At 26.7% G+C, this 13,526-nt stretch overlaps 1 protein-coding gene across 1 annotated transcript; it reads left to right on the forward strand.

Annotated features, from left to right (window-relative positions):
- Nucleotides 1-1,471: 1,471 nt before the first annotated feature.
- LOC112693208 (meiotic recombination protein SPO11) lies at nucleotides 1,472-13,083 on the forward strand. Its single transcript, XM_025568216.1, has 8 exons — nucleotides 1,472-1,496; nucleotides 1,953-2,076; nucleotides 2,182-2,331; nucleotides 3,588-3,784; nucleotides 5,647-5,795; nucleotides 6,966-7,103; nucleotides 12,643-12,822; nucleotides 12,964-13,083. The coding sequence occupies exons 1-8, from the start codon at nucleotides 1,472-1,474 to the stop codon at nucleotides 13,081-13,083; spliced, it is 1,083 nt and encodes a 360-aa protein (XP_025424001.1).
- The last annotated feature ends 443 nt before the right edge of the window (nucleotides 13,084-13,526 follow it).

Genomic DNA, 13,526 nt, shown 5'->3' on the forward strand with positions numbered 1-13,526 from the left:
TTTTATTTTTGCTTCAATAAAGTTTTCGTTACTACACTATTAAACATCTACGTGTATTGTGTATTTTATTTATCTTCATAATATAATATATAACCTATGTGTATCATATCTAAAATCAATTTCATGCCATCGATCATAACTTGTGAGATGGCTTAAACCAAAATGTAACTGAAGTGGAAAAAAAAATGCACTCCAGTATCACTCCACAAGTATTAAAATATGTATGTAATCAAATATTTTTGTTTTTTAGAAACTTGTCTCACATGAATTCATTGATATTACTTATTTTATTGTTGGACAATATGAATAGTAGTTTTTTTTTTTTTTTTTTTTTTATCTACCCTAAGGTTGATTTACAACTACAATTCTCTATTCTGACTGATAACTCGCCTTTTCTTTAAGTCTTCAAATACACTCGTAAAAGGTTTGTACATCAAATGTTTATAATATACTACAAATAAATATTGATTTTATTTATATTGTACTGATAAATGGTTGATAAATATTAACAATATAATATAAATATATAATTGGTAAATTAATTTATTATTTTAACGTGATAGAATTGAAATAAAATTAGTAAAAAAATGTATCTGATTTTAATTACAGATACTCTGGGGAAGTATATAAAATACTGTGTCCAAGTATTTTTTTCAAAAATTATTAAATTACGTATTTGAGCACATGAAAAGTATTTGAATATTTTTATTCAAATAGGTACTTTTACTTGAGTACCCCCCACCTTACAAGACTGATCATCGGCTGCCGCTTAAACTAAAAATATATGTCTAAACGGCGGCCGTATTCCAATTTTAAATAAACGAATTATCAGCTATAAGTACACGTTTAATAACGATGATAGAGATAGATTCAGACAAGAACTGATAGGTTTTTGTGAACTACAGTTCGTTTTCTTTGTCATGTTCGAATTATCGTCGAGATTGTCTGAATATTAATTTTTATATAATATTTTAGTGTATGTTAATATTAAATATGTATATTTAAATTCATACAGTCTTTAATCATTGTTATTAATTATTTTTATAATAATTTCAATATGATTATTATGTTTAAGAGGGAAGGCAGAGATAATAGATAAATCACCTCACCACTAAAAAAAAAAAACTAAAAACATCAGTTTCGCGCACCGGAGAAACAAAGAAATAATAATCTAATCGTCCGCTTGTATATTTCTAACAATACCACGTTTTAGGTTATCGGGAGCCATAATGCTGTAGAAGTACCAAGGTCGATGACTAGCAGAAAATATTTCTTCATCATATTCGCGCATTTCTGAAAAAAACTTTTTTTATCATTATTATCTTGATACTTACTTATCTAAGTAAGTAAGATTTAGGTATTATGATGTTCAATTAAATGTAAATCATACCTAATCGAATCTTTATGAAGACATATAGCTTTCAAACAAAATTCATTCTTGAGATTTATAATAATTAAATAAACATACAACATGAAGACAGCGCTGTGTTCAAAAAGTTAGTAGGGACTTACATGTAATATGGGTATTATATTTGCATTATAGTATAACTAAATATAAAATAAATGGCAACATTTACAGCATACCGGTTTCGAAAAAATCGAATTTTTGTTTTCATCGTAATTAAAATAAAAAAATAATTGATTTGACAAAAAATCTTGAAAATGGAACGGAATTCTTAATATGCAACAATTACTAATTAAAAAAAAAAATTTGAACTTCATTATATTTTTTTGAGTTTAATTTTACAAAATCATAAATTCAAATTTTCAGTTTTCAAGCTTAAATGATAACAATTAGACACTAGAATTTTCATAATATTTTTTTTTTGTAAAAAAAAAAAAATTACTCAATAGTCGCAAAAATGATTTAAGAGAATTACTAAATTATTAAAGTTTGACGAAATCGAATATTTCAACGAATTTTTATTAAACGATATATATATTGGTTTTAGGTGTTAATGGAAAGGAAAGAACAAAAATGATTTTAATACAAATAGAAAATACAATTTTGAGTATTGTTAATAGCTTATACAATAACAATAAATTTATGATTGATTTAACTAAACTTTCTAGCTGGTGAGTTACCAATATAAAAAATTACCTATAATACTATAAACCATAAGGTTAACTATATAGAAGTTTAAAGTCAGACAAGTCATAGTTATAATTTTTAATTTTCAGGTCTAATCGTGTTTACAGTAATAATAAGCAACTTATAACTAAAACATTAGTGTTTACTACCAAACGAAGTCGAACTAAGTTTACAATTATAATTTATATTTTATCAAAAATTTATAAAAATTTAATAACTAATAATTCTTGTACAACAAGGTAAATAAATCGAAATTATAGTAATAGGTTCATATGAATGTAAACTGGAGGGGAGCAAGGGGGAAATTTCCCCTAGAATAAATTAAAAGGGGCAGTGCCCCTTCTAACATTTAATATACCTTGTTTTAAAATAAGTACAAAACAGCTGATTATAGCTATTATTATAACATTTCTTTTTAAAACCTTAATTTTAAATTTTCGTTTATGTAACATAATGTTGGAAAATGAATAATTTTATACGAGTATAATAATGTGTAGGTAGTAAAGCGGCGTTTAGCCTCGGACACCCTTTTCGTTTGATAATATATAATTATATTTTTGCCCCCCTTCCTAATACATTTCCAAGTTATGTCTATGAATAGGTATTTATGATTAAATTTACTTTAGTCTAAACAGACTGATACCTATTTAATATTTATTAAAAAGTCATTTATAAAAAAATGTGATAGTTTTATAATATACCGCCAACACAGATGAAATGGAACTTGAGTGGTGACTTGGAATACTATGATTTTTCTTTATTGAATTTGATAGAACTTCGAGTTTCGATTACATATCGTTTATCTTTTCATGATATTTTATGTTGTTACATTTCCTATCAGAAACATTTTATCATATTTTTTGATATTTCTTATCATTAAACAGAAATTAATGTTACAAACTATTATCATAAAAACATTTTTTTGTAGACCAAATTTAAGTCACCAAACTCATATTATTTGAGACATAAAAAAGAATGTGTTTAATTTATTTTTTATATAATATTTAGGTTACCTATTGACTTCTTTAGGTTATCATATGTACAAAGATGTTTTTAAAAACCTTATTTATGTTCCAAGTAAAATGTATTGTAGGTTAAATGCTCAAAAATATTTAAAAACACCTTACCGTTTCATGTCACCCGAAACTCAAGGTAACTTGGAACATTCATTTTTATTTATTTAACCAAGTTATGGTTAAAATTCATTTTTTTTATGCAAATGTAATAGTTTATACTGCACGCCTATACTAGATTTTTTCAGATTTTAAAAATTAATAATTATAACTTTTATAGTAGACTTTTTATTCTACTACTAATAAAATCGTATCTATATCCTTTTTAATACAACAAAGTACGAAGAAAAAATGAACAGTGAAATTAACTTTTAGTGTATTTGTATATAATATATCCCAACTTTTAATAGAATTGTAATATGATCGAGTAACTTTAAAAAATAAAAAATTGTGTACAACTTGATATTTAATTACTATTTCAGGGAACTGTACTATGGAAATACGACTCTATTCAAACATGATTACATTGTCCGAAAAGCACTTATTGATATATGTTGTTTGTTAGGAACAAAATCTTGGGAGCTAGGAATTACATTAACTTCTAATGGATTAGTTGCAGGAAGTCTAATGATTTATATGTATAATGGTAGGATTTTTGATTGTTCTAAAAATATTGAAGGTAAGAAATAATAAATAACTAACTACCTATACAAAATGTCTTCTTAATTACATTATATTAATTTTATTAAAAGTATTAACTATAGATTTTAATTATAGTTGAAGTTCTATTGCATTAAAATTAAATTCTATCATTATTTAATATACATATAGAAAATAAGCTTATACCATTGCAGTGCTCTTGATACCCGAGTACCCGGGTACCTTGGTTTTACGGGTATTACCCGATTTACAAAATTTATGGATACCTGTTATGGATTGGGTACTCATTATGGTTTGTGTACTCGTCATTTACTTGACCAATAGGCTACAGTCATCTCAAAAATTTGTACAAGAGATGACCAGCTGTCTGATAACAATATAATATTGTCGCACTTGCTGCATTACATCTATATTTGTATGATTGTCAATACTTATTACACATACAAGGTATAACTATAGCCATTAGCTACTAGGTTTTAATATAGGATTTAAAATAGTTTTTAACATGATATTTAACATTATATTTTAATAAACTTATTATTTAATAAACTAAAAAATCACTAAAAATACTTAACAAATACTAAACATTTTATTTTTAAACCATAATTTTGTTAAATTAAAAGAGGAATATTTCTTATTCGTATAATTGTATAATTATAAAGTAATACTAATTTCCTTCTAGCAGTTAGATCTTAGCTTGACCATTTATGCGTATTAAAAACTTTTGGGTACCTGAACATTTTGGGTAATGGGTACCCAATACCCGAAAACGTTGATTACTCACAAAATCGGATATTACCCGGATACAGTAATACCTGGGTACTCGGGTATTACCCGCAACAAAAGAAGAGCACTAATTGCAGTACATCTGTTATAGATTCTGAGTGAAATGAGGAATGTATAGGTGTTACCATTATGTGTGTTTTTTTATTATATACTCATACTCTGTTCTATTCTCCTGTCAACTGTCCAAAACTTCGAATTATTTTTGCATAGTTGGTCTCACTGCACTCCTGTAAAATGTACCTTTCAGCTTCTGTGAAATTCCATCATCACAAATAACGCCTGACGTTTCTCACAATTTCATCCAACCATACTTAATCCTATGTTTTACATCCATTTTAAAGCCCTCATCCTTTCATATAAATAATCCTAAATATTTAAATTTCTCAATTTCACCTGTCACAACATCACTTATTATCATTGGTCTCCCATACCCTCAACTCATATTCTCAATCCTTTTCTCCTTCAAGAGCTAACCTTCACTCATCCAATCTATTATTGACTTATTCCAAATTTTCTCCTACCAAAATTATATCATTAGCAAACATCATACATCATAGTATCTCACCCGGTATGTCTTTCGTAACTGTATATTTTTGAGACCTATTTTCTCATTTATGGCTACTTTAAAATTTCTCTTGGGACTCTGTTTTACGCCTTTTCTAAATCTATATTTACCATGCATCATTTTTTCTTCTTTTCCCTAAACTTCTCTACTAGTTGTTAAATAAATAAAAAATTAAATAAAATAAAATAAAGCTATAATAAATAGTTAGCTTACTCATAATAATTTAAAATATTGATTTTTAAAATTCAAAAAAATACCTACTTATTCACATTGTAAACTATAGTTCCATATTGATATTCTTTAAATATGTCTTTCATAAATATTTTAAATATGTTACTGAAATTCTTGTACCTAGTAATTAATAATTCATAACTTAATTTTAATATTTAAAACTTAGAATTTCAATATTTTATAATTTATTTCATTTTTTAAAATATCTCATTTAGAAATTGTACGGTGTAATCATTTTTAGAATTATATATTTATGTTATTATTTGGTACTAATATATTATAACGTGAGTCTTTTTTAGGAATTCAAATACCCCAAGATATTTTAGAAATACAAGATTTTAAGTCATCCGCGAAATATATTCTAATAATTGAAAAAAACGCATCATTTCAAAAAATTATTAATGAAGGTTTATTGAAAAAAAATGAATGCTCATTTATTATTATAACTGTAAGTTTAAACATGCATATTACTTTAGTTTAACATAATTATGTCTAAGTACATAAACCATAAATTATTATAAATAATATATATTAAATTTTTTTTTTTTTAAACAATAGCTATTTGGCATTGAAACACGACACTTAAAAATATATCTTAAACTACGAATTATATATTAAAATGTAATTCGATTTATTTATGTTACTTATATAATACGTATATAGTATGTAGATATGGACTAAATGCACCTAAAAAAGAGTTTTTCTTTAGGGTTAATATATCAACTACGCTCAATATATTTTACGGTCAATGTATCAATTGTGTTATTCAAATTTGCCTACCTTCAGATATGAAAATATTGTTAATACAATTTATTTAATATTGTAAAAACGTTTAAATGTGAATGATAATGTAATTGGTATAACTTTGAATTTGATTTATTTATAGGCATTAATAGTAGCAAAAAAAAAAAAAATCAGTGTATTATTTATTTTTATTATATTTATAATGATAACTTAATTTTGAATAATTGACGAGCAAAAAGTAACTTGTTAAATGTGAAGAAAAAAAAAAATTTATTTATTTATAATCGAATAAAAATTGGTTTGTTTATTTATTTATTATATAATTAAAACTAACTTACTAAGTTTAACTTAACTAAGTTTACTTTGGGTCTTGTAAAAGGTTTTGAGCGCAATTGGTCAATAAACCCTATAATATTTAGAGCGCAATTGGTATATTGACCTAAAATGTTTAGAGCCCAATTAGTAAACTCCCTTGTACGAAGTATTATTTTTATTGAGTTAAGTATATTATTTTAATCGTTGTATAATCTATGTCGAAGGTACCTAATCTATTTTTTGGTAAATTTAATTGAAAACAATAGTAATAACAATATTGTATAATTACGCCTAAATTTCGTCAGTCAAGACAGGTTTCATTTAATTTATAATTTCTTTTAGTCAATATGCATAACTATAAAATTGAATGCAAAGCAAAAGAAATTTTAAATAATTTTCATATAAATATGAATATTTTTACTATTTGTGCTTATCAAATTATTTTACTTACTTTTATCTACTTTTACTTTTACTTTACGTTTTAAGACTTGTAAATTGTAATTTGATATGGTTTAAATTTACAATTATTAATAAAGCTAAATATTAAATTGTTTTTTAGGGTAAAGGATTTCCTGATATTAATACCCGGTTGTTTGTGAAACAACTGTCTCGTAAATTAAATATACCAATATTAGCTTTAGTGGATGCCAATCCTTTTGGTATAGAAATTATGTGCGTTTACAGATTTGGATCAAATGTAAGAAATTCTTTATGTAGAGTAACCTGAAGTATACAAGCACATGGGGCAAAATGAACTATTGCGTATAAGTAATTTAATAATTTTTATCTGGTCAAACATTTTTGTTATTATGATTATGATTTCATAACCAAAAGTGATGAAACATTTTTTTCAATAGTTGTTGAAGTTTTGGCGTCAATATGAGATAAAGTAGTGATGGGCATAATCGAATTATTCGTTAGAGACATTTTTATAATCGAGAGATGTCTCGAAATAATCATTCGAAACGTTCAATTGAAATATAATATATAAATATAAATATAATATAATTTTATTTATAAACGTTCTAAGAAATTGTTGTTGTTTTGTGGTTGAGTAATTAAAAAATTATAGCTATAAGTAATATAAATAACTAAGAATAATTGTATGCCCATCAATATTTGTCTAACAACCAGTCTCACGAGTTAATTGAAAATATAAAGACTCAAAGTGAACAACTAGCATTTACTTATTCGATTATGAATATTAAAAATAGTATTCCTCCCTCACTTCTTCGTTCCATGAAAATCATTCAAAATATTTTTTCATTCGATACACATTTCGATAATAAGAATTCATTGTTTTTAAAATAAACCAAATATCACTCGAAATAATCTCTCCGGTATTCAATCGAATTATAATTTTCATAATCGAGATAACTCGATCGTATATCTCGATTACGCCCAACACTAAGATAAAGTATTAATTGTATTTGTCTGATATAATATTTGAGTACATGGGCGTAGCTAAAATTTGAATAAGGGAGGGGCAAAAACATAAAATGATTAGTGTTAAACTCGTAATTCAAATAATCTACAGATAGACCATTGGATAACACATAAAACGTCAAAACGATTACACGTGTAGATATCACTCGGTCCCGCTAAACTATTTTTAGAATTATATCTTATTTAATTTTTGATTTTAATGTAAAACTTACACGTTTGGTATAAAAAAATGTAATTCAGTTTGTGGCGCAGGGGTGGGCAAGTGCCCCCCCTGCCCCACCCTCGCTACACCCATGTTTGAGTAGTATAGAAGTAGTAATGTGTACTATATAACGACACGTTAGGTCAGCGGTCCTCACTAGGATTGTAGAATGGGCCAAATGTAATTTTTGAAAATTATTTGTGGGCCGCATACATTTTTAATTATTTTTTTAATAATTAAAAACATAAAAATTATATATATTGTTATGAAAGGGTATTGTAGGAAAAAGTACGTGAATGACATAAATGTTTTTCTGGAATTTATAATTATAATTTTAAATTTCAATTCATAGTTTATTTTATACAAAATACAAATTATTCATATTATTATATTAAATTTATATATTTTTTAAATTATTAGAGTAATATTTATATTTATATAATTAAAATTAATTTTTTTGATTTAATGTTGTTTTGATGTTGATGGACGGTATCTTTCTGTTTCTTTTATAATTTTGTTTATGTCTACGGTAGTATTTGATGTTGACAACCGCAGTAAATCGTCCAAATGCACATCACTCAAACGATTTCTGTATTTGTTTTTTATAAATGTTACCTTACTAAAAGCCGCCTCACATAAATATGTCGATCCAAAAAATGTTAGAATACCTTTTACGTTTGATAAAAGGGAAGGATATTGATGGTCCTCAAGTGTATTCCAAATTCCATTGTATTATTTTTACCATTAAAAATATCTTTTAATGTTATGTCTTGCTGTAAGTCAATTAATTCACTTTTCAATAAACCAATATGACAATTCATAATATTAATTTCAAATATTTCTTTTGTAGTTACTGCCCACGGATTTTCAATAAATCGAAATGAATTTCTTAAGTTTTTAATATCATTGAAACGACTATTCATTTCATTTTTTAAAGTGCCTAATAGTTCAAGCAGTTGAGGTTTCAGAGTTAGGTTTTCTTCATCAGAAAAAATTGTATTTTCTTTCGTCATTAAATCAAATTTGGGAAAACTTGAAAAATCATTTTCAGATACTTCTTCAATGTACATTCTGAGCTTTTCTTCGAAAGCAAAAATCTTACTGGCCATGTGAGTGATAAGTTTATTTTCTCCTTGCAGATTGGTTTGAAGTATATTTAAACTTTGAGTTACATCTGTAAAGAATGCAAGTTTGTACCAAAATGCTAATGAGTTTATTTCAGGAAATTCAGATTTTTGTTCGTGGATAAATAATTTAATTTCTTCAAGAAGGGAAAAAAATCGTTCTAAGACTTTACCTTTGCTTAGCCATCGCACTTCAGTATGAAACATAATATCACTGTATTGGGAATTTAGTTAGGAAAGAAATTCTTTAAATTTTCGGTGATTTAAATCTCTAGCTCTGATAAAATTCACGATTTTAATTATTTTATTCATGACAACACTAAAATCATTTGGAAATTTACATGTTAAATTTTCTTGATGAATAATACAATGGAAATTGATTAATTTTGGTTTTTCAATTTTATTCTTAATAAGAGTAACAAGACCAGAATTAATTCCAACCATTGAAGGACAACCGTCTGTACATATGGAAATTAACTTTTGCCAATCTATTTTATTTTTTCCAAAAAATGTAGAAATTGTTTCAAAATAATCCACGCCACGAGTTTGGCTTTCCATCGGTATGACTTTCAAAAAGTCTTCTTTAATAATATTATCTTTTGAACAAAATCTAACAAAAAGTATTAATTGAGAAGTAGAGCTTATATCTACTGAAGAATCTAATGCTAAAGAAAAAAATCGACAATCTCTTAATTCTTTGATCACTGAATCGAATACTTGATTTCCAAGATGTTCGATCCTACGAACACATGTAGCATCAGATAACTGCAGACTTGAAATTTGGTCACGTATTTCTTTAAAATTGGAAAAATTACAAAACAGAGTATTTACAACTGTTTCCATACATTTTTTTATTAGTTCGGCATCCGAGAATGGTTTCATGCGTTTGGCTAACATATGTGTTACTTCATACGATACTTTTGTAGCAAGTTCATTTTTATTGGTGAACCGTAACATTGATTGTTTTTCAGAAAAAATTCCTTTTTTTAATTCAATTAGTTTTTCTTCTCTTATTTTAGATGGGCGTGGATAATTTTTAGAAAATTCAGTATGGTGAGTTGTGTAATGACGATTAATATTATAACGTTTTGGAATATTTATGGTTTTACGACAAATTAAACATAAAGCATCGTGTTTCTTACCAGAAATACAGAAAAATTCAATCTCCCAACTGTCTTGAAATATTCTGTGTTCATCTTCGATCTTACGTTTTGCCATCATAAAGAATTAAAATTAACAGCTTACTCACAGAAACTAGAACACACGATGCTAGAAGCACAGAATTACATATTGTAACGACAATACGGGATAAAATACAAACGGACAATAAGCGATAACGGATAAACTGTGTGGAAATAAATAAACTCACAATCGTAGCCCGTAGGTGCCTACTTATCTGTCCAAGTGGTAATTCAATACAAGTTTAAAATAGAAAGACAAAATAAATAAAAATGATAAGATAATAAGCGACGTTCTTTTATTCACTGTTTATAGAATTTTGGATTTTAGAATGAACAATTTAATTTTAGTGCGGGCCGTAATAAAGTTACTAAAGGGCCACATGCGGCCCGCGAGCCGCGTAGTGGGGACCGCTGCGTTAGATGTTGCTTTTATATGTATTCGTTAAATACAAGTTGGTGACTAAACGTTAATACTAGTAAAATATTAATATGATACCAACTGAATATACTACAATACTGTTTATGCAGAAAATCATATTGAGGTAAAATGGCGTAGTGAATTTTGGGGTAAAAGTGCGCAGTATTTGGCAAAATTAAAGGGGGACTCTGTTTGCTTAAAAAAAAATTGTGTCTCTAAAACTTGTTAAGCGTTATAATTATAACGTATTAATAGTAGGGGGACGCTAAAATTTCTAAAAATTAGAAGGGTTACTCCGTCCCCTTGCGTCCCCCCAAAAGTCGAACACTGTTTCTTACACAAACATTTAATTTTTCTATCATAGCTTCAAAATGAATTTTTAAAAATTTAATTATACCTATCTATTTATTTATTTATTTATTTATTTAAACTAATGGGTACATTATATCATATTATATTTATGATGTAATAACAAATGATTAAATAATAATATGTAATATTTATTAAATAATTATACTTCACCTGATAATCGATTTTTTGGCTGTCATTTAAAAAACTACAGCAGATTGGTTATCAGTTTGCAGATCTAAATAAGTTAAACCACAAATTAAACCATCAAAATAAGTTAGCTGGGTATGATTGGGTGGCTTCATTTTTAAAACGACATAATTTATCGATACGTACTCCATAGAAAACAAGTGTTGTTCGTATGATGGGATTTAATCGTGTACAGATTACTCCAACTTAAAATATATGTATCAAAAGTTTCAATTTCCTCCAAGTAGGATTTTAAACATGAATGAAACAGGCATGTCAACTGTTCCAAATAAAGTACCCAAAGTTATATCGACAAAAGGTAAAAAAAAAAAATAGTCGGAAAAACAGTTGCTGCAGAGAGAGGGGAACTCCTAACTGATGTATGTTGTTTCAGTGCAAGTGAAATATGTGCCACCTGCCCTTATATTTTCAAGGAAAATAATGAAAGTAGAATTACTAGATGTTGCACCTAAGACATTAGGAACGATATCAGATATTGGCTATATTAATACAGATTTATTTATTCAATGGCTAGTTCACTTTCAAAAACATACAAGATCAAGTGTGGATTTGTCGGTATTTAAGTATTAATAATGAAGAAAGACTATTCTTTTACTTCAAATAATAATACTGTTATATTACATTAATAAAAATACACACATAAACAATTTATATATACATGTCGGAAGAGCGTTTCACGGTTCACGGATGATCACTAATTGAACGCTAATACGTTCAGTCGATCGCCGCCCGGTCGGCGGTATATCTAGAATATTCTAGTTCCGAAATAGTTTTCGCTATCGGGAGAACAACGAATCGAGAAAACAATACAAACACGCTATAAATAATGTTGCCGCCACAGATTCTCCAGTTCTTCTTATTCTTGATAACCATAGCTCACATGTTAATTTGAAAACTGTTAAATTTTTATGAATTAATTTAGCATGTGCCCTACTACCCCATCAGGTGCGCACTTTTACCCCAATAATGTTGTCAAAAGACGCATTTGTTATAATTTCTAATTATTTAGAATTGTTGGTATTTGCTTTGGTAAAATCAACTTTTGACCGGAAAATTAAAATCTACGTAATATTTATGATAGGAAAACAATTTAATAATATTTCTAAAACATGTATGCTACCACATAATAGCTGTTAAATGTTAGGTGCGCCATTATACCCCAGGTTACTCTAAGTATGATAAAGTACCCAATTATCTCATGTGTTAAATAAATACAATTTCGAATATTAAGCTATATATATATATATATATATATATATTAGGCTTTTCATCCAAAATATTAAATGATTAATTAATTTAATGTATAGACCATGTTTTATCAAAATGACATGCTCAGTGTTCCATCAATAAAATGGCTGGGAGTCTATCCAACAGATATTGAATCATTAAATTTAACAAGTATTTCATTAACTGATTTAGACCAGGCCCGAGTAAAATCACTTTTGAAAAGACCTTACATAAATTCTAATAAAAAACTCTTACAACAGGTATGTATCATTAAAATAATAATTTACTGCACATTTTAAATTTGTTTTCATAACACAATCAATTTAAATCAAATTCCTTGATATATTATACAAATACAATAACACATATGAAAAAATTAATGTAAAAATTATTTAATAAAGGTTTTGATGCTACATAAACTTAACAAAAAAGCAGAAATCGAATCACTGACAAATTTCACTCAGACTTACCTGACTGAAGTATACATAAAAAGGAAAATTCTTAACCAAGAATTCATTTAGTAAAAATGTAAATAAAAAATTAGTTGTCGATCAGTAAAATTTATATGCTCTTAGTTTCATCTAAGGATAGTAAAATTACATGAATTTAAATTAGTACCTATATTATAAGTTATAATATGTATTTTGAATAATTTTAATGTAGATCTAGGTATAAGATAAAATAAAAATATATAAATAATGATTTTATATAGGTAAATGTTTAACTACCCATTACTTTTTTTCCATTATTTATTATTTCGCATTATTGTTTGTACTTCATTATTGCATTATTACAGGTAATATACAGATCAAAATTGACATGAGTTTAATTTTGGTCTTGTAAATATTTCAGGCCATAGGCGGTACTACGGAAGAGGCAAGGTAGGCGGCTGCCCCCCTGCGAGTTCTTACTCTACCTATACATTTAAAATATTGGTTGATAACCCCTCATATTACACGCTTAT

This window comes from Sipha flava, unplaced genomic scaffold, assembly GCF_003268045.1.
Source record: "Sipha flava isolate LNK unplaced genomic scaffold, YSA_version1 0_pilon_pilon, whole genome shotgun sequence".
Classification (NCBI taxonomy): domain Eukaryota; kingdom Metazoa; phylum Arthropoda; class Insecta; order Hemiptera; family Aphididae; genus Sipha; species Sipha flava.